Below are 27412 nucleotides of genomic sequence, written 5' to 3' on the forward strand. Positions count from 1 at the left end.
AACATTTAAAAACACTTTTTTTTATTGCTACCACAATACATCTTTTGTTAAAATCATTCAACTCAAACAACAGTGTAGAAATTTTAAGAATTAAACCGATGCGAGTTACATTCAGCTATAAACTAGTCATTTATTGTCATGTCTGAGAATGTTTCTTGTATATAAATGATAGTTAAAATAGTCTCAGAAGAACAGAAACTAGGCACCATGAATGATATGATATCAGCTGAGGTGCCTTCCCTTGTGGGCTCCAATTTGGATATTCTGTCAATAAAACACAACAGTTAAAAGCTCCATTTCATTTCAAGGTGGGGAAGTAATTGAATCAATATTGAAATAGTTTGATACGTACTTGCAGGCTTATCAAGTTCTTTATTACCTAAGATAGAAAAAAATTATAGAATTAAAGGCATTCACTTGCTTTTCTGGCCTTTTAAATAAGATAACAAACTTAGGAAACTTAGTTTGGCTTTAAACTTGGTTTAACTTAAGAAAATGAAAGGGCAGAACATATAACCCCCAATCCCACATTGGTTAAAAATCTATATGATGCCCCTGCCAACCATTCATGTCAACTGATATTAGTAGAGCAGTTCTCACGTGGAAGGCAAAAAAGTCTAAACTTGACAAAACTATGTAAAGTAGTTAACTTTTACTTGTGGCACTCTGCCATGCTTTTTAAATCCTCTGAAAAGGAATGTAATTCTTTCAAGTTGACTTTTTGGTACCCAGAGTCCCCATCCCCCATTAAATATTTTATTCCTTTCTGGTGTGGCTCTTGCTCCAAAATTTGCTCTATGTCTTTCCCTCTTTAATTTTCCCCCCCTCTCTCTAACAAGATCCTACAATTTTGTAGGAATTCATTTGTTTACTTTTTTAAATTAATTCATTCACTTTTGAGTGCCTACCATGTATTTAACATAATCATAGGCTTTGGTTATAAATAGTTATCAGGAAAAAATAAAGTTTCCTTACAGAAAAGTAAGGGGAGAAGATCTAACACCAATTTTAAAATAAGTAAAAATGAATAAAATTTATCATTCCAGAGAGTGACTAGTGCTATGAAAAACATCAACTAGGTTAAATGATAGAAAATAATGAGGTCTTAACTATAATAGTAGCTAAAATTTACTGAGAACTCATTTAATTTGGGGACCAATCACTCACTTTCTGAATTAAGCCAGCTGATTCTAAGACCTATACATTTAGCCATTATATGATATCTCATCCTGTCTCTCAAAAAGGAAGTCAACAAAACTAAAAATTGGATTTATATACACACTGATCAATGTAAAAGAGAAAAAGCATGGATCAAAAATCATAGACCTTAAACAAGTAGAAACCAGGGAAAAGATGTTAATTCTTTCCCAATCTATCTATAAATTCAATGTGAATCCAACCAAAATTTCAAGGTCTTTTGTGGAATTGATAAGCTTATCCTAAATTAATCTGCAAGAACAAAGGTCCAAGAAGAGCCAAGTAATTTCTGAATAATTTAGAAAAGAAATAAGTTGGGAAAACACCTCCTACCAGGTAGCAAAGGTTAATATAGACTTGGCAGCTGTGTGGTGCTGTCTTAAAGATCCATTGTTAATAACTGCTTAAATCTTGTGATGTCGAAGGTCATGACAGACAAAAGTCCACATTGAGCACAACTAGAAAATTCAGATAAAGTACAACAAAACAATGTTTAAGAGCCTCAGAGATTTGCTAGAGCAACAAAGATTGGAGCGTCAAGATTTCAGAGCTGTAGATCCACAGAGAGATGGGCTAGTGTTATGAAAGCAATTTTTTTCTCTGGATCCATTTGTTCATTTTGGGCCCAGGTCTAGGGCTGAAAATCTGGGCTTTGCCCAGGCAGAAGTTGATTTTTGGGAAACAGAAACCAGCAGAGCTTTTGTGTGTCTTCTAAGACAAGAAAGATTAAATTGGAGAATTGAGTAGTTCAAGATCTGGGTGAAAGGCAAAGGTGGAGGAAATGAGTATAAGAGATGGATATTTTGTTCTCAAACTATTTGTTTAATTTGGAAGTTATGGGGGTGGAAGGCTAAAATCCTAGGGTGAAAACCTCTGGAAAGCAAAGCAGATTTTTCAGTAATTTCAGAGTGCTAAAGCAATAAGGATTGGAATCTAGAACCCATTAGGAAAAGGCAACATTGAACACACCAGTGTCTCAGTGGAAAGCCCTAGAAATCTACACCCTTAGAACAGAGACAAACAGAGATAGATCGAACCTTACATAAATTTTAAGCTAGCATTGACTAAGTTATGTTTGGATTAAGGTGAACAACCCTGACTCTTTCTGTTCAGCAGAGGAAAAGGTAGAACTCTACAGTTTTGTTTTACACACGTTTTTACATGTTTAAAAGAAACAATAGACATACACCAAGTGTCTTTGTAATGCATTGCTGTGAAGCAAGCTTCTTGAATTTAACGGCTTAAAACAATAACAGTTTGTTATTTCTTACAATTATCTGGATTGGCCGGCTCTGGTAGGCAATTACTCTGCTCTACATAAAGTCATCGGGACTCAAACACATAGCTGCGTATAGCTGGAGTGCAATTGGGGTTGAGCAAGAAGGATGACGGCTCCTCTTCCACGGCTTTTCTCGGTGTGACCTCTCCAGCAGGAGAGGATGGATTTCTTGCAATGCTGGGAGGCTTCCATCAGAAAAAAAGTCTAAGTTGCCAAGTCTTTTCTAAAGGGCACAATATCAAGTCCCTGTTCAAGGGGAGGAGAAATAGTCTCCACTTTTTGGGAGGAGTGGCATATGTATAAGAAGGGGAGGAATCCTTACTGGCCATCTTTAAAGATAATTCACCACACCAACAAATAGAGCATATTACCACAACCAAGAGAAAACAAAACAATCTTGAAACTAGAACAAGACCCACAGGTGATCCAGATGCTGGAGATTTCAAAAGGAGGATGGAGTATTTGAGAGTGGTGATCCTGGGTCTCAGTGTTTGTCAAAAGGAGGATAACAACAACAACAACAACAACAACAAAATGGTAGGGGAGAAAAGGAAGAGCCAGAACAATCATGCTTGGGCTTGTTGACCTTGGAAAAGAGTCATATTTTTCTTTAATTGGAGTCAGATGCAATTGAGGAATTTTAAGAAAAGTGATTTGATTTGGATTTTCTTTCTGTAAAACAATTTGGAGAAGGAAAAGAAGTGGAAACTACTAGAAAATAATAGTGGCCTGGATACTGGACAGGAAGGAGAAGTAAAAAAAAAAAAAAAAGAGAGAGAGAAAGTGCCAAATTATAGAAAAGGTCTCAAATGTCCATCTACTGACAAGTGGTAAAGAAGATATGGTAGATATATATACAATGGAACATTACTCTGTGATTCAAAAGAATGAAATTTTGCCATTTGCAACAATGTGTATGGAACTGGAGTGTATTGTGCTAAGCAAAATAAGTCAGTCAGAGAAAGATAAATATCATGATTTGACTCGTGTAGAACTTAAGAAACAAAACAGATGATGGGAAACAAAAGTTTAAAAACCAAAACAGAGGAAAGGAAGGAAAAATAATATAAAAACAGAGAGGGAGGCAAACCATGAGATTCTTAGAAACAGAGAACAAACTAAGGCTTGCTGGTGGGGTGTTAGGTGGGGTGGGATGGGCTAAACGGGGGATGGGCATTGAGGAGGGCACTTGTTGGGATGAGCACTGGGTGTTATATGTAAGTGATGAATCACTAAATATTACTGCGGAAACCATTATTAACACAGTATGTTAACTAACTTGAATTTAAATAACATTTGAAAAAGAGGAGTGTATGAATTGTTATCCTTATGTGCTTTTAATTAGAAAATATTAATTTTCAAATAGATATAAATAAATTTATTTTTTAAACTGCTCTGAATGAAAAGTAAAATCAGAGGGGCCATACTTTTAACTCATTGTGTAACTGACATATAACATGGATATGGAAGTATGCATACCTCATAAATGGAAAGATTGATGAATTATTACAAAGTACACAGATGTAGATAACCATAGCATAGGTCTAAAAAGTCCTTCTAGTATCCTCTTCTACTCAACTAACTCCTCTTTCTTCTCTAAAGGTAACTACTATCCTGACTCCAAATGGCAAATGTAGGTTAGTTTTGCCTGATTTTTGAGCTTTATATAAATGAATCATTTAATACACATTCTTTTTGTGTCTTTGTGGCACCAAATCTTCTCTTCCTACCCCTCCCCGTCCTCATCTTCCTCCTCCTCACAATTTTCAGGTCATCTCTCTTCTCCTGTTTCACTCAAAATTCTTTTTCAATTGAGAATTTAGGTACTTATCCTTAAAAAAAAAATCTCTGTTGTAAGAACCAAAAGGCTGATTATGGGAGAGAAACATACTAGCTTTAAATCACAATTAATTTGGACATTGATTAATGTATTGCTTCTGAATGAGCCACTATTTTAATGTTAACTAAAAATAGGAGATGATTAGAAGCAAATACAAACACACCTCGATGAATAGTCATTTTGAGTATAGTAGCAAACTGAATCATAGTTATTATATCTAACTCCTTTCCTGTCCTTTAGCTTGAATGGGAAAATAATCAGTGAAGAAAGGAGGGATCATCTGAGTTTAAATATGATAATAATTAATTCATGGGGTGCTTGGATGGCTCAGTTGGTTAAGCTTTTGACTTCAGCTCAGGTGGTGATTTCACAGCTAGTGGGTTGGTGCCCTCTTTGGGCTTTGTGCTGACAGCCCAGAGCCTGGAGCCTGCTTCGGATTCTGTTTCTCCCTCTCTCTCTCTGCCCCTCCCCTGCTCCCACTCTGTCTCTGTTTCTCTCTCTCTCTCTCTAAAAAAAAACATTAAAAAACATGATAATTTATGACAAATTATTTATATCATCATATAGCAGCAATCAAATCTTGTCAATAATTCTTTACACACTTGAGGATCCAAATCTTAAAATACAATTAATTTATGGAAACTTTGCTCTCAGAATATCTGAATAAAGTGATTATTTTTTTTTCTTTTTGCTTACGACAGAGCTTCTCTATGCAAGTATCTTTTTCTGAACACAACGAACAGGAGTCTCCTTCAGTGTAAGGGGGCCTATTTGGATAATTTCCTCTGTAAAAAAAAGAGAGTCATTGGTTAGCCAAATGGCCATTAATTTCTCTAATTTTGTGCATGAGTTTATGCATGTTGTTTTGGTCACTCACTCATGAATGTTTAAAAGGAAAAATAACAATTTTTGTCCCAAGTTTACGCTCCTTTCTTTTATAAAATGAAACCATTAAAACTGTTCTTTACAGGATGTCCCTAATCTACAAAACAGTTATATTCTTAAATATTCTATAGAATACAAATTAGATGTGAACCCAATATAATTATGCATGTGATGGCCACAAAATTTTTGTAGTAGACATTGTGATTACCTTTTGATTTAAAAAAATTAAGTTTTGGGGCGCCTGGGTGGCTCAGCCGGTTAAGCATCCGGCTTCGGCTCAGGTCATGATCTCACGGTTTGTGGGTTTGAGCCCCGTGTCGGGCTCTGTGCTGACTGCTCAGAGCCTGGAGCCTGCTTTGTATTCTATGTGTCTCCCTCTATTTCTGCCCCTCCCCTGTGCATGCTCTGTCTCTCTCTCCAAAATAAATAAACATTAAAAAATTTTTTTAATTAAGTTTTAAGTTTTGCTAATATTGTGAGAGTTTGTTGCATATTCTTGATATAAGACCTTTATCGTAGATGCTTTGCAAAGACTTTTTCCATGTCTGTAGCCTGTCTTTTTTTTTTTTTTTAACATTTATTTATTATTGAGAAACAGAGAGAGACAGAGCATGAGAAGGGGAGAAGCACAGAGAGAGGGAGACACAGAATCTGAAGCAGGCTCCAGGCTCTGAGCTGTCAGCACAGAGACTGACATGGGGCTTGAACCCACAAACTGTGAGATCGTGACCTGAGCTGAAGTTGGACGCTTAACCGACGGAGCCACCCAGGCGCCCCATGCACACACAAGCAGGGGTGGGGCAGAGGATAAGGGGACAGAGGCTCTGAATCGACCTCTGTACTGACCACAGAGAGCCCGATATGAGGCTAGACCTATAGAACTCACACTATGAAGATTATGACCTGAGCTGAAGTTGGATGCTTAAACTACTGAGCCACCCAGGTGCCCCTGTTTGACCCATTTTTAGTTGTATTATTTTTTGTGGGGGTGTGTGTTGAAGTATATAAGTTCTTTATACAGTTTGGATATTAATCCTTTATCAGATAGGTCATTTCCAAATACCTTCTCCTAGTCAATAGGTTGTCTTTTAGTTTTGTTAATTATTTCCTTGACTGTGCTGAAGCTCTCTATTTTGATATAGTTCCAATAGTTTATTTTTACTTTTGTTTCCCTTGCTTTTTTTTTTTTAAAGGGGAAGTTGTTTTTTTCCCAATTAAAAAAATTTTTTTAAATTTATTTTTGAGAGACAGAGAGAGACAGTGCAAGCAGGGGAGGGTCAGAGAGGGAGACACAGAATCTGAAGCAGGCTCCAGGCTCTGAGCTAGCTGTCAGCACAGAGCCCGATAGGGGGCTCGAACCCACAAACTATGAGATCATGACTTGAGCCAAAGCCTGATGCTTAACCGACTAAGCCACCAAGGCACCCCTTGTTTCCCTTGCTTTGGGAGACATATTTAGAAAAATGTTGCTATGACCAATGTGTCTGTGCTTCTTTGAAGGATTTTAATGGTTTCATGTCTTATATTTAGATCCTTCATCCATTTTAAGTTTATTTTTGTATATGGTGTAAGAAAGTGGTCCGTTTTAATTTTTTTGCATGTAACTGACCAGTTTTCCCAGCACCATTTGTTGAACAGACTGTTTTTTTTTTTTTTCCCATTGCATATTCTTGCCTTCTTTGTCAAAGCTTAATTGACCATAGAAATCCTGGGTTTATTTTTGGGCTTCCTATTCTCTTCTATTGATATTTGTGTCTGTTTTTGTGCCAGTACCATACTGTTTTATTATTACAGGTTTGTAGTTTGTAGTAGATCTTGAATCTGGGATTGTGAGGCTTCTATTTTTATTCCTTTTCAAGATTGCTTTGGCTATTTGAGATCGTCTGTGGTAATGCACAAACGTTAGGATTATTCTACTTTTGTTGTAAAAAATGCTGTTGGTAATTTGATAGGGATTGCATTAAACCTGTATTTTGCTTTGGGTAGTACAGACATTTTAACAATATTTGTTCTTCCAATGCATGAGAATGGAATATCTTTCCATTTCTTTCTGTTGTCTTCAATTCTTTTCATCAATGTTTGATAGTCTTTCACCTCCTTGGTTAAGTTTATTCCTAGGTATTTCATTCTTTTTGGTGCAACTGTAAATGGGATTGTTTTCTTAATTTCTTTCTGCTACTTTATTATTAGTGTATAGAAATGCAATGAATTTCTGTACATTGATTTTGTATCCTGCAACCTTACTGAATTCATTTATCAGTTTTAGTAGTTTTTTGGTGGGATTTAGGGTTTTCTCTATATACTATCATGGCATGGGCAAATAGTAAAAGTTGTACTTCTTCCTTACCAATTTGGATGCCTTTTGTTTCTTTTTTTTTTCTGATTGCTGTGTCTATGTTGAATAAAAGTGGTGAGACTGGACATCCTTGTCTTGTTTCTGATCTTAGGGGAAAAGCTCTGTTTTTCAGCATTGAGTATGATGTTAGTTTTTCATATATGGGCTTTATTATGTTGAAGTATGTTCCCTCTAAACCTACTTTGTTGAGGGTTTTTAACATGAATGGATGTGGCACTTTGTCAAATGCTTTCTCTGGATCTATTGAAGTGATCATGTTTTTCATCCTTTCTCTTATTGATGTGATGTATAATGTTAATTGATTTGTGAATATTGAACCACCTTTGCCTGCCAGGAATAAGTCCCACTTAATCATGGTGAATGATTTTTAAATGTATTGTTGGGTTCGGTCTGCTAATATTTTGTTGAGGATTTTGCATCTGCATTCATCAGAGATATTGGCCTGTAGTTCTCCTTTTTTATGGTGTCTTTATCTGGTTTTGTTATCAAGGTAATACTCTCATAGAATGAACTTTGAAGTCTTCTTTTTTCTATTTTTTGGAATAGTTTGAGAAGACAAAGAATTACATCTTTAAATATTTGGTAAAATTCACCTGTGAAGTCATCTGGTTCTGAACTTCTGTTTGTTGGGAGCTTTTTGATTACTGATTCAATTTTATTTCTGGTAATCAATCTGTTCAAATTTTCTATTTCTTCCTTATTCAGTTTTGGTAGGTTATATATTTCTAGAACTTTTTTCATTTCTTCTAGGTTGTCCAATTTGTTAATATATGATTTTTCATAATATTCTCTCATAATACTTTGTATTTTGTGGTATCAGTTGTTATTTCTTCTCTTTCATTTGTGATTTTGAGTACTCCCTCTTTTTTTTCTTTCTTTTTTTTATTTTAGAAGTCTGACTAAAGGTTTATCCATTTCAGTTTTCTTTGCAAAGAACCAGCTCTGGTTTCATTGATTTGCTCTATTGTGGTTTCTGGTATTTATTTATTTATTTAGTTTCTATCTTGTTTATTTCTGCTCTAATCTTTATTATTTCCTTCCTTCTACTGCTTTGGGGTTTTGTTTGTTTGCCTTTTGCTTTTTTAAATGTTCATTTATTTATTTTGAGGGAGACAGAGAGAGTGTGAGTGGGGGAGGGGCGGAGAGAGAGAAAGAGAGAGAGAGAGAGAGAGAGGGAGAGAGAGAGAGAGAGAGAGAGAGAGAGAATCCCAAGCAGGCTCCAAGCTCAGCACATAGCCTGATGAATTCAGCTTCACAACCCTGGGATCATGACCTAAGCAGAAATCGAGTCAGATGCTTAACCAGATCCCCGTTTGCTTTTCTTTTTGAGCTCCTTTAAATAAAGGTTAGGTCATTTATTTGAGAGTTTTTCTTGTTCACTCTCAAGTTTAATTATTTCATGACAGGTACAGTGTTTTATGTTAGGTAATAATCTCTCACCACCTTCTATTTTAATGTATTTCTTTTGGGTAGTGCTATAGAGAGAGACTTCATTTATCAAAAATATTCTTGTCTAGTATTCTATTTTGGAAACAATCGTAACATGTATTGTAATTTAAAATATTTTGAATAGTGAAATCACTTACGCAGGTCCATAGTTGCATACAAATATTACAGTTTGATGGCGCCCAAGGTTCGGACACATTTTAATTGCACAACCAACTTTATATGAATTGGCCCAAACTACCTATAAGGGAAGGAGTTTTAAAATATGTTAAATAACTTTATGGAAATAATGCATTATGGAAACAGATATAATCTATCATGCTACCAAAAATGAATGCACACTGTATATATTTTTTCTTAATTTTTAATATTAAGTTTAAAACAATTATTTTGTTAAGTCTGCTTTCCGGAGGGCTAGCTGGTTTTTCCTCACTGTTAATTATCATAAATCAGGAGGAGAATATAATGTAGACAGTTATATTGTTTTAGATGACTTATAAAATATATTTTAATTTTCTCCATGGGTATATCATACAAATGATATTAAAATCATACTAGAAGTGAAACAATAATGAAATTTTATTTCTTTTTATTGGAAAAATTCAACTTCATTTATGACCACATTTCAAATTTTGTGGTCTTAAGCATATTCTTACCTTTGTTAAGTCACAAGAGACAGATAGGGATAGAGATTAAGGACATGAGTTTACCACAGAAAGGTGTCTGACACAGATATGATGAATCTTTATTTTTGTCTAGTTGCAAAGAATAACAAAGTTAGTAAAAAAGGAGAAGACTCCTATAGAAAACCAGACATGGGGGGAGAGAGAAAAAAGTGAAGCATATTACTCTTTCTTTGTGACAATGATAGAAGGGAATTTTTCTCTATTTCCCAAATGAATTAAGGGAGAATACTTATTTCCTCCATTTGAAAAGCAAAATACCAAGGAAAATTAAAATAGATTTTAATAACATAAATGAATTTTCTGAACTCATTTATTTTATAGTTCAGTTAACCAGATTTATTAACATATTTTATAAACTGATGTGCTAGTCACTATTTCCCATGGCCTAGGTATAGCCAGAATCAACAATTTTGCAAAATATATTTTAATGTCTCTTTGGTTGCCTGAGAAACAGCAAAGTGTAATAAAAAGGAGAGTGAATTAAGAAGAAATGAATTTTGCTTCTAACCATGTGTGTGGCTTTAGAGACTGATAGATAAATTCTGAGCTAGTTTCCTACTTAATAAATCGAGAGTAAGCTAGACCCTAAAGAGATCCTTTTCCTTTTGAATATTTCAAAAAGTTAATAAGCCATACGACTGCAAGTATGTATGTATGTATATATGTATATTTAAGAAACCACGTCTAAATATATGGTTCATGAATAGGTGATAACTCCATAAAATTCTGTTTGTTTAATGTATCTAAGTTGTGATTTTTGTTTTGGCTTCGGGAATGGTAAAAGTAAATATCAACTATGTGTAGGTTTAAAATGTTTTGCTTTCATTAAAGGGACTGGATGTGACAATATGAACACTGATTGTAACTTCAGTATGAATATCTCCAATAGTAAATGCAAGAAATTTTTAGCTCATTTTGTTTGAACATAAGCAAGGTATAGTTGCTGAACCAATAGGAAGAATGCACCTGTTCCTAATTATCTAAGCATATGTGTAAATTAACAGTAAGGAATGAGCTTCCAATTATGCAGCAATGCTAGGGGAGGAGGGATATTTGGGAACAGGTTTGTTTTTCCTGGAGACGAAAGAGAGAGAGAGAGAGAGAGAGAGAGAGAGAGAGAGAGAGAGAGAGAGAGAGGGAAAGGATTATATAAAGGTTATAACTTGGTCTTGATGCCATCTTAGGGATATTGCATTCTTTTTGTTATCAGCACATCTGATATTTGGATTCTATTATTTCAATTTTCCCAGCAGTAGGCAAACTATATTCTTTGCAGGTAAAGAAGAGTATCCAGACTTACAATGTCCTGTTATTGGACAAAGAGTGAAGAGGGGAGGAGCATGGAAGATGCTAACCTCTTTGTTCAGCGTTTCTCTGATAAAAATGCCTTGATTTAAGTCGGATACATCTTACACAGATGAGTAAGTTTGGAGAAGAGAGCCCCCTCTGTCACTTAAATGGGGCTTCAGAGGAGCTGTGCCATTTTTAGGATTGGCTTAGCTTAAAAGTGACCTCTACTTCTCACCAAAAATTCCCACCGAAACAACCAGTATACTTGGGGAAATACCAGGAAATAATGTTTTTCAAGGTCCTGACATCAGGCGACAAAGGATAATTGTGGGTTGAGAGCAAAAGATTCAGGCTGTACAGGTGTTCCAGATTATTGCTGTGAGAGAGTTTCCAGGTCATGGCTGGGGGTGGGAGGGGGCGTTGAGGTGTGGGAAACCAGGAGAAGCTTGATGGATTCACACAGTTGAGAGGCAGAGCTGAAAATCTGGGGGAGACCAAGGAGGCAGGAACATAGCACCTGGGGGCTGAAAATCGTATAGAGACACAACTATACCGATCTGCAAGGAGTCCTCACCACCAATTCAGCAGAGCAGTAATCAATATGCATGTGAAGAAACTACCCTAGGCCTGGGAAAAACCACTTATAAAAACTAGAGGAAAGAATGGTAAGACTTAAACAGGGCCAGGAAGAGAGCCTGCTCCTATGAGCCACACTGGAAAATACCAATTTCTGGGCCCTTGTGTAGAATCTGTACAAGACTCTTGCCTTACAGGAAAGAAAAGAATAAAAAAAAAAAATTCAGGTGATATAACTGTATCCCAGAAGACAGTTCAAGAATATTTATAGTTATATAAATATGCAGCATCCAGAAAGGCAAAATTTATAAAGTTGAGATTATAATAAAATTTATCCAGTGGCATAAGGAGCAGGAAAATTTGACCCATAGCAAAGAGGAAAAATCAATCTATTGAAACTAACCCAGAACTAACATAGATGATAAATTAGGAGGGAAAACATTAAAATAATTACTATAACTGTATCCCATATGATTAAAATCTAGATGAAAGATTAAACATACTAAATACAGTAATTGATGATATAAAAAGAGGAAAAAATAGTGAACTTAAAGATATAGCAATAGGACTATCTGATATTAATCATATAGGAAAAAAATCCAGGAAAGAGTGAAGAGCACATTGGTTAACTGTGGAAAACTTCAAGTGGTCTTCTACATGGGTAACAACTCTGAAGGGAGGAACAAGTGAGAATGGCAAATATTAGAAGAAATAATGACAAACATTTTTCAAAATTTGATTTAAACCATAGATGCACAGTTCAAAGAAGCTCAGTAAACTGCAGTACAAAAAGCATGAAGAAAACTGCTTGCATTATTATGAAACTGCTTGAGACCTGTAATAATGGGAAAGTTTTTAAAGGCAGTCCGAGCAAAAGGACACATTAAGTACAAATGAATAAATAAAAGATTATAGTAGATTTCTTGTTGGAAACAATGCAGTGAGATGACAGTCAAGGAAGATTTTTAAACTCAGAGAAACAAAACAAATACACAAACAAATCAGTACGTAGAATTCTATTCCCAGTATAAATATCTTTCAAATGAAGGTGTATTTTTTAGATACTGAAAATACACTTAAAAGAAAATGCTCAAAAAGTTGTCTTTTGATCTAAATGTACATAAATAAGAACTAATCAATAAAATGTCAAATATTTACCTGTGTATAATGGCCACAAACTTTGGAACATGCTAGGGTATTATAATCATAAAATTCAGTTTCATTAAACCAAGCATCAACAGCAGATTTTGGCGAAAATATGATGAGTGCACCTAACCAGATATTTTCTCCAATATACTCAAAAGTTGGATGGCATCCATAAGATTTTGATGCACAGGTGTTGTGTTTGAATTGACACTTGCTTGCCCATGCTTTAGCAATCTTTGCTAAAGCATCATCCCATGTCTGAAAGATAAGATAATTTAAATTCACTTATGCATATTTGTTTGAATTAAAGTTATTCTAATCAATGTAATCAATTCAACTTTTTAAAAATTTATCTTAATAAAATATAGATTTTTTGGGTATTCGGTTTGTAGTCATTATTTTTAGTTCTGCTTTAGAGACATTTAGTGCCATTCTATGGCAGTTTACCTTTGTATTTTCAATACCTGGTAGATGGCCTGGTACAGTACAGGAACTCAATAAATATAGTTGAATGTGATTTAAATAAGAGTTCATAGTTAGTAATTCAGGTCATACATATATATCATAAGTGAAGGATGAATACCCATTCATAGTTAAAAAGGGGAAATGCCTCTTAGAAATGCTAGGAATAAAATGTCTTTAATATGAGTAAGAATATTTACCAACACCAAAAACAAAGAACTCTACAATAGACATCAATATATAATGGTAAAATATTGAAAGCTTCCCCCCAAAATTGGGAATGAAACAAGATGTCTCATTATTTTTATTTAAAATAATACAGGGGCCAGGGCATCTGGGTGGCTCAGTTGGTTGAGCGTCCAACTATTGATTTCAGTGCAGGTCGTGATCTCGCAGTTTGTGAGATCAAACCCGGCGTCAGGCTCTGTACTGACAGTGTGGAGCCTGCTTGGAATTCTCTTTCTCCTTCTCTCTGCCCCTCCCCTGCACTCTCTCTCTCAAAATAAATAAACATTAAATAAAAAAATGATAAAATAAAATAATACGAGGGGTCAGGTAGTATAATAAAATATGTGAGCTATAAATACATAGGAAAAATATATAAAATGTATAATATTTGGAATCTATTATTATTCATACATAACAAGTCTGGGAACATAGAAAATTCAAATGAATGCACCAACAATACTATATGAAAAAAGTGAAATTATCAGTTTCCAAATACCAGGAAAATATACAAAATTGTTCTTTGATACATACTTCAGAAACAAATAGCTTCAAAGATAAAAAATATATAAAAATAAATCCAATAAATGATATAGAAAATCTCTACACTGAAAAACTACAAAATATCACTCAGATAAATTAGTAAAAACTTAACTAAATGGATAGATATAAAATGTTTATTGGGGCGCATAGGTGGCTCAGTTGGTTAAGCGTCCAACTTTAGCTCAGGTCATGATCTCACAGTTCATAGGTTTGAGCCCTGCATCTGGCTCTGTACTGACAGCTCAGAGCCTGGAAACACTTTGGATTCTGTGTTTCCCTCGCTCTCTGACCTTCCCCTGCTCATGCTGTCTCTCTCTCTCAAAAATAAATAAAACATTAAAAAAATAAAATGTTTATGAACTGGGACAGTTAATATTAGAGAGGATTGGATATTGAAATTTAAATCATTTCTAAAGAACATCCACATAACTTTATTTTGGTGGAAATTGATTTCAAAATTCAAAGTACCAACACTAGCTAAGACAATCTTTAAAAAATAAGACAAAGCTAGAAGACTTGCTATACCAGGTATCAAGACATCATAAATCTACATACATACTCTATGTAATTTTAGTTGTCTTCAATTTGTTGTTTTCACTTTACGATTCAGAATATGGTCAATTGTAGTTAATGTTCCATAGGCACTTCCTAAGAATATATATTATTTAGTTGTTGAGTGGAGTGTTCTGTAAATGTCAATTAGATCCTAGTTGGTTAATTTATCAGGTTCTTCTATATCCTTGCTGATTTTCTGTCTGCTTATTGAAAGAAGAGTGTTGAAATTTCCAAATATAACTGGGGACTTTCCTATTTCTTCTTTAAGTTTTATCAGTTTTCCTCCCTGTATTCTAAGGGTCTGTTTTTTAGGGCAAAAAAACTTTAATTAAAATTTCTTTAATGGATTGATTGATGTATCATTATGTGATGTTGTTCTCTGGTAATTTTTTTTTGCTCTGAAATCTACTTTATCTGATATTAATAAAGCCACTCCTGCTTTCTTTCTTTTATTTTTAATTTTTTAATGTTTTTTTTTTTATTTCTGAGAGAGAGAGGGGCAGAGTGCAAGTGGGGGAGAGGCAGAGAGAAAGGGAGACACAGAATCCTAAGCAGGTTGCAGGCTCCGAGCTGTCTGCACAGAGCCTGACATGCGGCTTGAACCCATAGACTGTGAGATCATGATCTGAGTCAAAGTCAGACGCTTAACTGACTGAGCCACCCAAGTGCCCCTATAAAGCCACTCCTGCTTTCCTTGGATTAATATTTACATGATATATCTTTCTCTAACCTTTTACTTTCAACCTATCCAAATCATTATATTTGAAGTGAGTTTCTTGGTTATAGCATATTGTTGGCTCACATTAAAAAAAAAAAAACCCATTCTGATAGTGTTTTTTAATTGATGTATTTAGACTATTTTACATTTAATGTACTTATTGATAGGTTAAAGCATAAGCTATTTTATTGTTTATTTTTTATTTGGTCCCATTGTTTTTCATTCACTTGTTTCACTTTTCCTGCTTTCTTGGAACTATATGAACATTTTTTAGAATTCCACTTTGATTTACCCATTATGCTTTTCAATATATATATTGACTATACTTCGACTGAAGTATAGAAATATTACTTTCAGTTACCTTCCTTCACCACTCACTCCACCAATAATATGTCTTAAATATTTTTCTACATGCCTGAAGAACCATATCAAACAATATTATAATTTTTGCTTCAACTGTCTAACATAACTCAGAAAACATCAAGGAAAAATAGTTTGTTATATTTACCCATACTTTTACTTTTTGCTTTTTTTCTTCATTCCTGATGTTCCAAGAGTCTTGTTTCATCATTATCTTAGTGTTTGAAGAAGTTTCCTTGGCTATTCTTTTAGAGTGGGTCTGCTTATGACAAATTATCTTAGTTCTCCTGAATCTGAGGACTCACCCTCACTACTGAAGTTATTTTCTCTGGGTAGGATTCTTAGTTGACTATTTGAAGTTGAAATTGAAAGTGAAATTGAAATTGAAAGTGTTGTGCCACTTCCTTTGGGCCTCCATGGATTTAGATGAGAAGTTTGATGACCCTGAAATTGTTGTTTTCCTTTAGGGAAGGCATTGCTTTTTTCCCATTGCTTTAAACTTTTTTCCTTGTCTTAAATTTTCTAAAATTTGATTATGATGTATCTTGGCATGAATTTCTTTGGGCTCATCGTATTTGGGCTTCACTCAGATTTATGTTCATGTTTTTACTCAAATTTTGGAAGTCCTCAGCCACTATTTCTTGAGATGTTTTTTCTCCCCTTCCATCTCTTTCTCCATTTCTTTTGGGACTTCATTTGTTCTTTGGGAACAGATATTTTGTTCCTGTTTTATAGATCCCTGACAATTTGTTCATGTTTTTTCTTTGTCCATTTTTCTCTCTGTTGTTCAGATTTGGTAATTTCTATTGTTCTATCTTCAAGTTTACTAATTTTTTTTGTCATTTTCATCCAACTGTTGAGCCCATCCAGTAAGGGCTTTTTTTTTTTGTTTGTTTGTTTATTGTTGTTTTTAACCTCTACACTAACATGGGGCTCAAACTCATGATCCACAAGATCAAGAGTCTCATACTCTACTGATTGAGTCAGCCAGGCTCCTCCATCCAGTGAATTTTTTATTTCAGTTGTTATATTTTTCAGTTGTAAAATGTCCATTTAAATCTTCTTTATAAGATCCATTTCTGTTTTTTTCATTTGTTTTAAGCATTTTAATAATTCCTTTTTGAAGCATTTTCATGATGAGCCCTTTAAAATCTTTGTGAGATAATCCTTATATTTCTGACATCTGGGTGTTGGCATCTGTTGTCATTTCTCATTCATGTTGAGATTTTTCTGGTTCTTGATATGATGAGCGATTTTTCATTGTATGATTGCCTTTTTGAGTTTTATGTTATGACACTTTAGGTTTTATTAAATCCTCCTGTTTTAGCAGGTCTTCACTAACACTGCTCCAGTGGGGGAAAAGGAACACCACATCTTTATCACTTGGTTGGTGGGTGAAAATCCAGGCTCCCTACTTTTACTAACCCTGTAGCAGGGATACCTTATTATTACTGGAAGAAGATGGGTCTAAGTTCTCATTTTGCTTTTGCTTTTGCTGACATCCTCATCACACTGGGAGAGTAAGGGTTGCCTTTTTATTACCAGGAAGGATGAAAATCTAAGCTTCCTACTCGGCCTCCACTAGCACCATGAGGAGATGGTGATGAAGATCACTTCATTACTTCTGTGTGGTAGTGCAAGCCCAGATTCCATAATTGGCCTCTTCAGATGCCATCCTGGCTGGGAGGGGAAGGGACACTATATTATTGCCTCATGAGGGCTAGAAGCCTCCTCGCTTAGCCTCCTCTGACACAACATTGGTAGAGAGGAGGTGGGAGCGATACCTTATTAGTATCAGTCAAGGATGATAGTCTAGGCTTTCCACTTAGCCTCTGCTAAAAAAGATAGGAGGGTTGTTGCTTCCCCTCCCCACCCGCATGTTATTTGTCCAGAGTAGGATGGTTATTGAAACAAAAGAAAGCTTTCTTCCTTACTAGGCTGCCCTTTTGGTCAAAAGAAACCAGGCTTTTATTTTCTGCATCCATTGGCATTTCTGGGTTTTAGGCTTCTTTCATAGCTAATCCAAGATATACAGGAGTCAAAGAGGAAATACACGGAGCTCACCTTTGTGTTATTTCTTGAGTCTGGAGTCTCTAGCTAGTCTGGAGTCTCTTTGCTTTTTTTACTCTCCAACTTTAAGAGTCTGCTAGGGACACCTGGGTGGCTCAGTTGGTTAAGTATCCGACTTTAGGGGCACCTGGATGGCTCAGTTGGTTGAGTGTCCAACTTTGACTCAGGTCATGATCTTGCAGTTTGTGAGTTCAAACCCCACATTGGGCTCTGTGCTGACAGCTTGGAGCCTGGAACCTGCTTCTGATTCTGTGTCTCCATCTCTCTCTGCCCCTGCCCCACTCACAGTTTCTCTCTCTCTCTCTCTTAAATAAAGATTAAAAAAATTGAAAAATATGTCTTGTATATAATATCTGAGGTTTTTACCTATATTTAATGGGAGGGATAGTGCACATGGATATACTCCTTCTTATTGGTAAGATGCTTTCTTAAGTTTTTTGCAAATTTTATATTCCATTCTTATCTACATAACTCCAAAAAAGGGATTCCCAGTAAGTAGACAGGCATTCTGTAATTCTTTGCCTCAAGAATTTTGGCATGGCAGAAAGCATTAGTAGCTAAAAATAAAGGGTCACCTGGGTGGCTCAGTTGGTTAAGACTCCAGCTCTTGATGTTGGCTCAGAACATGATCTCACTTCTTGGGACTGAGCTTTGCATCAGCCTCTGCACTGACAGTGTGGAGTCTGCTTGGGATTCTTTCTCTCTCCCTCCCTCTCTCTGCATCCTCTCCAGCACTTACTCTGTCTCTCAAAATAAATAAATAAAGTTTTTAAAAAGGAGCTAAAAATAGAGGCTATGGCCAGTATTAGACTCATAGCCGTGAGCATACAGAAGGATTTCAGAAGAGATGGTAGCATGGTGGCCTAAGGAAAGTAGAATATTAAACATGGTTCTCCCAGCCTCTATCAATATTTCTGTGTCATCAGACTGTGTAGGGAGCATATCCAAACCTGGAAGGGTAATGATATTGGCATCACAATGATGACTACTTTGGAAGGATAATAATCATGATTGTCTTGATTACTAAAGATGATTCCCCTATGTTTTAGAACAAAGACCCCAGGATTTTTGCTTTTTGTTTTTTTGTTTGTTTAGTTTTGTTTTTTGTTTGTTTGGTTTTTTTGTATAAAAATAGGGGGAAAGGAGCCCCCAGAATGTTTAAGATCACATTTTTAATCCCCTTGTCAATGTGAGGACAAAAATTATAATTAGGGTAATTTAATGGAAAAAATAAATGACATTTCCTTTTCATTTTAAGATCGTAGATTTAAATTCATACTACTAATTATATTAGTTAACTGCCTATATTTCTTTGATACTTTAATCATTCATTTTCTTTCAAACTACAAAAATTGTTACATGAAAAAATTTTGTGTATACTAGTGGAGAGACTTTAGCAGCTCTCAAAAGATGAATCATAACTTACTCTTCTGAAAAAATGACTAGACTGAGTGATGAGTTCTCATATACCACCCTTCACCAAAAATTATACATACTTGAAAGAGGTAAGATACCACAAAAACAGAGCCTCCATTTTCCTCACAGCTACTATTAAGACAGATGTAATTCCAGAATCAACCAAACAATAAGTGAGCAATAGCAACCAAATGTTTTCAAGCCAGGCTTTCTCACTTATATCCTTGCTATAAAACAATTCATTCCTTTTCCAAGATATTTCAGTTTAGCTATAAACTCTGGAAAGCTTTATCTCCTCTTATGCCTGTGAAAATCCTAGTCTTTTGCCTGAATCATTTAGAGGTTTCTCCATTTTAAAAGAAAAAAAAAAAGAAAGAAAGAAAGAAAAGACCAGCTTAAGTCTGGTATATCTTTTAAAAGAAAATATATTAGTTAAAAGTTAGTTCTAATGTAGAATAGCTTGTACCAAGATGTCTCCTACCCAAAGTATGGTACAAGAGAAAATTATTTTATGAGTCTTAATATACTAATGTTGTACACAATAGCTTTGAAAAAGCAGGAATTAATATCTGATGGTAAAAGAATTATATGTCTTTAAAACATATATTTCAAGCCAGTTCAAACATGCATAATATGTATAAATTATAATCATCTAGCTGTATGTATAACTAAAAAAGTGTATTTGCGTTTTGGAATTCTCAGGGACTCTTTGAAACTCATCTCTGCCCTCCTCCCCCGCCCCCCCCGGATTTAACAGTGTAATTAAAAATCTTTCTAAAAAATATTTTAATGACCCCTTAGATCTGGTCATGCTTTCACCTAAAACCAAGTTCCTATTAAGTCTCTAGCCCTATGGGAAAAATTTCATTAATATTCTGCCTTAACTTGTAAATAGAAAACTTTGGCACGCTAATAGACATACATTTTAAAAAGCCCAATCACCTGTTTTCTGCCTACCCTAAGTTCCAAGACACTCTGCAAGCCCTTCTGATCACAAGCCCTCATGTAAGAAGTACATCTATATCAAAGAAGCTGCTCCGTGGAAGGAAGAATAAGAAAACCTACCAAGAAATTCTCAACTGTGTCCACAATTGTAGTGCTATGGAAATAAACAGTACATTGTGCACAGAGTTGAGGGTGGGAGTATGCTTGGGTGTGTCAGTCTGCTACTGAAGAATTTATGCTGTATATGGATAATATAAAAAAGAATTAAACTGAGTAATGCAAATGGTATAACAGTCAATGTCCAAAATTCCTGAAAAGATTATAAGAAATGATGCAAATAACAAAAATAATCCTGAAAAAATCAGATTAATTGAGGTATAACTGATATAAAATAACTTTATACATTTAATGTATGCAAGTTGATGAGTTTGGACATATGCAAACACCTGTGATACCATCACCATAATCTGGAAAATAGACATAACCAACACCTCCCGGAGTTTCCTTGTGTCCTTGGATGTCGTTTGTTTCTGTGATAAGAATATTTAATATGAAATCTACCTTCATCACACATTTCGAAGTGGCCCATACCATATTGTTAACTATAGACACTAGGCTATATGGTAGATCTCTAGAACTTATTCAACTAACATAACTGAAACTTATACCCTTTGAAAAACAATTCCCCAATTCCCCCACATCCTCACCCCCAGCTTCAGCACTGTCAGTGCAAAGCCCAATGTGGGGCTTGAACCCACGAACTCTGAGATCATGACTTAAGCCTGAAATCAAGGGTCAGACGCTTAACTGACTGAGCCACCCAGGCACCCCAGGACTTCTTTCCTTTTTTATGGCTGAATAATGTTCCGTTGAATGTACATACCACATTTTCCTTTTCCATCCATCTGTTGATAGGCCCTTGGGTTGTTTCTATATCTTGGCTATTGTGAGTAGTGCTACAGTGATCATGGAAGTGCAGATATCGCCTCAAGATCTTGATTTCAATTGTTTGGGTATATACCCAGAAGTGGGATTTCTGGATCTTACAGTAGTTCAACTATAATTTCTTAAGTAATCTCCATACTGTTTTCCAGAACTGCAGCACAATTTAATATACCCACTAACCATGTATGGTGTTTCTAACTTCTTTACAACCTCACCAACATTTGTTATTTTAAATTTTATTTGTGTTATTACTAGTTACCTCTAGGATAACCAAGATCTGCAATTAATAAGAACCGCAGTCTGAATATAAAAGTCATATTAATTCAACAAAAAAAAAAGCAATAAATGAGAAAAAAATAACGGCTTACTTTAGAATAGGAAGAGAATCAATAGATAGTTATTATTCACATTGGTAAAGCAATTATCCAATGAATGATTTTGGGATCTCTGGTCATACTGCAGGTCAATGAGCTAACCAGAGTAAGGGGCCCCCCCTTGTTCTAGCAAGGGAGGTTGAATCCAATTCACCTTTTCTATAACTTATGCCACTAAGGAATTAAATTGTTAAGCCACTGAAATTTCAGATTTATTTTATACCACAGCCTAACCTAGCTTCATAATACTGTTAAAAGTAGAGTGAAGCCATAAAAAAAATCTACACTTAAACCAACCTGAGACCTAAATCAGAAGGATCCCTGCTCTGGGCCTAGATTTTATAGGACATCACATATTACACACACACACACACACACACACACACACACACAGAGCATTATAAAGTGGAAGACTTTTCTCATTCTAACCTTAACACATGTTCAGTGTGACCCATGACACCAAACAGCTGCATCTTTGCTACATGTTTTTAAAACAAAAGGCATTTATATGTGAATGGCAAAATAGGTTTGTGAATATTGTTGCTGGGACATAAGAGACAGATACTGCTTCAGAGTCTAAGAAAGATTTGAACTATGTTAACCCTTAGGTAAGAAAAAAGATCAACTTATCAAATCTTTCAAAGCTGCATGAAAGCAGTGGATTCTTACATAATATGATATTGTTTAGCAGAACTACTGGAGATTTGTTTCCTTCCTTCTCTCTTCATATTCCCATTTTTGGGGTAAGGAAGACATTTTTCAATGGTAATGCTTTCCATTACTGTTAAAATTTTTTAAAAATGTTTTTTTAATTTATTTTTGAGAGACAGAGATAGCGCAATCAGGGGAGGGTCAGAGAGAGAGGGAAATACAGAATCTGAAGCAGGCTCCAGGCTCTGAGCTAGCTGTCAGCACAGAGCCCAACGCGGGGCTAGAACCCAAGAACTGTGAGATCATGACCTGAGCTGAAGCCCGATGCTCAACCGACTGAGCCACCCAGGTGCCCCTCCATTACTGTTAAGTAGGGATAAATGTAGATCTGTATGTTACCTAAGTGAAGCATAGTATCCTTTCTTTACATGTCTAGTAGATGCACATGATCACCAAGATGGTGAATTTTATATTTATAAAATTATACAACTTAAATTTTCCAAAAAATTTTCAAATACTTAAAATCATTATTCATCCATTATAATTTTAATAGTTTTGATTATTTCAGAAGTAAAAACTTAGTTACTGATTATATCAATGAAAATGAGCAAAATTATTCTGATTAAATCCAAATCTGAGCAAGTTAAGTGAAATCCCTGAAACCATACATTCTTTACTAAATAAAGATTTAATATCTGAGCAAACAATGAGATTGTATGTAGTCTTCCATTTTTATTCTTCCTTTAGCTACAGATGTTGGTGGTAAGCGTGCCTGAGCCATGTGGGGAATTTAACAGTTAGCTGGCAAGCAGTGAGGAAATTTATATCAGAGGCAGAAATAACAGCAATCCATGTGATATAGGGTCAAAATATCTGAAAAAAATGTGATCTATAACTCAGGAGGCAGATCATGAGTACACTGAACTTGAAGCTCTAAGCAGAGACAGGAAAACAAAATGGTGGTTGTTTACTGCAGGATGGGTCCAACAAGATATTTTAAGAGTAAAAAAAACTGACAAGCTTGGAAAATAAATGAAATCTAGAATCAAGAAATGTGGAGCTTTTGAGGCATGGAAAAGAAATTGCTTCTATATAGCATATAATAAGATATGAGATCTTAAAAAGGCTTTGAGAGACAAATGTCATAAAACTTTCATGTGATTGAAAAGCTCAGGACAAAGGAGATAAAGAATGTGACTCCAAAGATATCTTCTTAACTGATTAAAAATCCCTTAGCAAATGAATAGATCAGGGTGTACCCATTTTCCCAAAATTTACATTTCAAGATACCTGCCATTAAGATGAACAAGAAAAGCACCAAAAGGAGAAAACAAGACTTGAAAATTTCTCCAATTGGTACTTAAAATGCGGGTATTGGTATTTGGAATTGATTAAGCTGAAAGACCTTCAGAGTTTTTGAGACAAGTGTATTCCCAAAAATATTGTAAACTTGTTGTGAAAAAAAAATCTGTGAATAGCTTGGATCTTAAACTTCCATGGGCAGAAAGCAATCTGAGAAAGCAATGGCTCAAAGATGGCATATTTCCCAATGCCCGATTCAATTTGGCCAAGGAGGATAATGAATAAGGCAGGAAATTTTAGAGGGAGAAGATAAGAACCATAGAAAACAATGGACAAGGGAACTCCTACCTCCTTTAATTAAAAGAAAAGTTTTCTGACCTCCAGTATAGTAGGTATGAATACTATCTACTATCCAATGATTTCATAATCATTCTGAACCAATGATTGCTGTGTGGTTCCTATTCTTCCAGTTTCTCAGGAGAAGTGTTTGTTATGGTTGTCTTGTCTTGTGTTGTCTTTGAACATTATTTGTGTGGAGGATAGACACAGACACTAGGCCAAGAGTATTCACAACTGACCTTGTTGGGTTGTTGCATTCTACTCAGAGATATTAAACTCCGACCCAGTAACTGAACAGGATATTTGGGCTTTATCCTTTGGAGGAGGCCTTGAACTTGTTCTACTTATGGGATGGAAAGAATAAAAAAATATCTGAGGTGCTGGAAGCCATTTCTGAAGTAAGGTGAGTTTGCAAGGTGAGGGCCTCCCGCAACTGATGTCTACCCCTCACTCAAATTTTGCTTGAGCACCGACCCCCAAGGCGCCTGCCTGACTGGTATCAGAGCTTGTGAAGGAAGGTTAGGAGTTTCTTCTTTTGTGATTATAGGAGCAAATATAACATTTCCTGAGAAACCTGTTTCTCTTCCCCTCGAGAAAACAGGCTATTGACCCCTGCTCACAAAACAACTAACTGTTGCCTTTGCTGTGCTAAAAACATTGCCTGGTATTTGAATGCTAAAGATACCTTCCTTCCCCATGTGATAAGCATCTAGCCACCTACATCAATCACTATCGATAAAGATTATACATGAGTCTTCTACCAATCTATATTCTGGGAAATTTTTACATACCAAAGAATTTGTCATCAAAAATTTTGTCTAAGGCAATTGCCACTTCTGTTTTGTACCTCATACATTTTTTTCAGTGAATAAAGCTGACTCTCCTGTCGGTCAGTGCAGAGGTGCCTGCCTGGTGATCAGAAAGAAGCCAAGGTTCTCTCGCTCTCTTTTGCTGACACCGTCCAACCTTCAGGGCACCCTGGACCTGCTGGAGCTGGACTCCGGCACTGATGACCAAAAAAGCAGTCTGTGCTAGAGATACCTAATGCAAGCATGCTAGGGTCATCAGACTAATTCTGGCCAAAGGGATCTGAGTGGGAATGACATATATCACCTCCAGATCTGCTTATAAAAACATTTGACACCCCATGTCAGGCTCTGTCCTGACTGCTAGCTCAGAGCCTGGAGCCTGCTTCAGATTCTGTATCTCCCTCTCTCTCTGACCTTCTCCTGCTCACACTGTCTATGTCTCTCAAAAATAAATAAAACATTAAAAAAAACCCAACAGACCAAAGTATAAGAAATGTTAATGTTCTTTAGGCAGAAGGAAAATGATACCAAGTGGAAATATGGATCTAAACAAAGAAATGAAGAGCACAAGAAAATGTAAAAGGTTAAAATAACAAAAACTATTACATGTTTACAAACTTAAACTATAAAACAAGGTAAATGCAAAGATGGCTTGTTTCCATTCAGGTCTATCTACCCTATTCCTTTCTTCTCTTTCTCCTTCAGCTACCTATTTAAATTTAAATTAATTTTATGTATATTCTTTTATTGTTTCCTTCGGAAAACAAAGCATATATATGTGTGTTTATGTAAAATGAACATATATGTAAATATGTAAATATATACACATATATTTTAACAGCATCTTAGTGACATGATAGTCTTTAAAAAAAGATATTCAAATAAGTATGGAGAAAATACTATATAGCAAATACATGTTATTGACCACCGCTACCTATTAGAGATTAAAGTACATAATACATATTAAAATATTTTAACAATTCTGTATTAAAGAGATCACCTTATTTTTGTTTTAATTCAGTGTCCTCAAACCTACTTGAAACCTCTTCCTGCTCAAAAAATCTTTTTCCCTGTAGCAGAATAGTGCAGTTTTGAATTGTGCATTTGTTGAATTGTGATTTTATAATACTTCCATTTTATGTGTTTATTTATTTAAAAAAATTTTAATGTTTATTTACTTTTGAGAGCAAGTGAGTGAGAGAGAAACAGAGGCGTGAGCAGAGGAGGAGCAGAGAAAGAGGGTGACAGAATCCAAAGCAGGCTTCAGGTTCTGAGCTGTCAACACAGAGCCCAAAGCCAGGCTTGAACCCATGGACTGCTAGAACATAACCTGAGCCGAAGTGGGACACTTAATGGACTGAGCCAACCAGGAGCCCCTACTTCCATTTTATTATCTGTTGGATAGAAAGGAAGAAAGCTGGAATAGTTATGTTTTGCAATGTAGTTACATCTGCATAGCACATAAGCCAAACTATTCTGTCAACATTTATATTCATAGTTTCATAATGATATTTACATGCAAGAAAAAGTTACAATGCAAGGGAAATTTCCAGTAATAAAATTTAGTCAGGCATTTGTTTAAAAATTATAAATTCTATTAATTATTTTAATAATCCAATGCTCATGATGCTTATTCTTCAACAGAGTACTCTTTTTGTCTTAATGTCTATATGATGGAGGTCTACAAAAGGCACCATCAGTTCAGTGTTTTTGGAATTAAACTTCATGTACTGTTTTTCATGGAAATGAAAATCTGATATTGTTCAACTCTTAATTTCATTATTTACACCCCTGTAGAACATTTTAAAAAAATGAATACTATACATGTAGTGCTGTTTCAGCCTTGAGTTCAAAAAATATAAAAATAGGGGCGCCTGGGTGCCTCAGTCGGTTGAGTGTCCGACTTTGGCTGAGGTCATGATCTCAGGCTGGTGGGTTTGAGCCCCGCCTCGGGCTCTGTGCTGACTGCTAGCTCAGAGCCTGGAGCCTGCTTCAGATTCTGTATCTCCCTCTCTCTCTGACTTTCCCCTGCTTGCACTGTCTCTCTGTCTCTCAAATATAAATTTAAAAACCTTAAAAAATTAAAAAAAATATATAAAAATAGGTAAGAGGACAAGAGACCCTCAATCGCTGTGTTTTCTTTTATATCTCAGTTACGCATTTTGGGAAATGCTAGCCAAAATAATGGGACAGGGTGGGGAAAACTGTGCGAACTTGCCAAGTACATGGATTAAGCCCTAGCAATGAAGACCAAGCAACTCCCAACACCATCTTTCCTAACTCACTACCCTTCATCCTTCACCCCCAACCCCCATTCCCCTTCCTCCACCGCCTAATCCTTTCCCCACTCCCCCCAATCTCCCAACTCTGCTCATGGTAGCTAAGCCTGGACAAGATACAGCTTTACGTTTTCCCTTCTCGTCCATCCCTATCACTACCCTGGAGGATAGCCCAGCCAAGGTGTGATTCTTAACTGCATGCTGAAAGTCCAGACTGAACTCATACAAATGGGTCCGTCAAATGTATCCCCCAGGCCCAGAGAAATAAGATCCCAGCCCTGGGCTCTTTCTCACCATGTGTTTCATGTCGGCCGCGGGGGGCCAGACTTTGCCGCGCATGACGTTGTGAGCCTCGACGCAGCTGTCTTTAAAATTCTGGTCCGTGATGGAGGGGACTTTGGCAGACGATTTACTGGCTACCAGACAGAGACCTAACGTCCATAAGCAACTCAATTTCTTCTTCAGAACCATGGCGGCATGCAGAGGATGCTCTGACTGCCTGGACCGGTAACGGCTCAGCCAGCAGGCTTCCCTGGCCCCGTGGGGACCACGCTCTGGGGTGGCTCCATCCTGCACATGCTCGAACTCAGCGTGGGGATGCTCGCCCGGCTGGCTGGCTGGCACCCGAGGGCAGCGCCAGAACCCGAGGCAGGACAGGCAGCAGGATGAGCCCTTGTCGAAGCGCTGCGCCACAGGAGAAAGCCCTGAGTCGCCCTCT

The 27412-nt window shown here is 36.0% G+C and overlaps 1 protein-coding gene across 2 annotated transcripts; it reads right to left on the reverse strand.

Annotated features, from left to right (window-relative positions):
- On the reverse strand, positions 1-27231 carry GLIPR1L1 (GLIPR1 like 1). 2 transcript variants are annotated; one of them, XM_029954996.1, is made up of 6 exons: positions 26989-27231; positions 12714-12959; positions 9144-9244; positions 5013-5101; positions 353-379; positions 1-264 (listed from the first exon to the last, which is right to left on the reverse strand). In XM_029954996.1, exons 1-6 carry the CDS (start codon positions 27163-27165, stop codon positions 173-175), a joined length of 732 nt encoding a protein of 243 aa, XP_029810856.1. In that variant the 5' UTR covers positions 27166-27231; the 3' UTR covers positions 1-172. The 2 variants fall into 2 exon arrangements, with proteins under 2 accessions (XP_029810856.1, XP_029810857.1); XM_029954997.1 differs by lacking the exon at positions 12714-12959 and having other exon boundaries at positions 26989-27225.
- Positions 27232-27412: the final 181 nt, after the last annotated feature.

This window comes from Suricata suricatta, chromosome 10, assembly GCF_006229205.1.
Source record: "Suricata suricatta isolate VVHF042 chromosome 10, meerkat_22Aug2017_6uvM2_HiC, whole genome shotgun sequence".
Lineage (NCBI taxonomy): Eukaryota > Metazoa > Chordata > Mammalia > Carnivora > Herpestidae > Suricata > Suricata suricatta.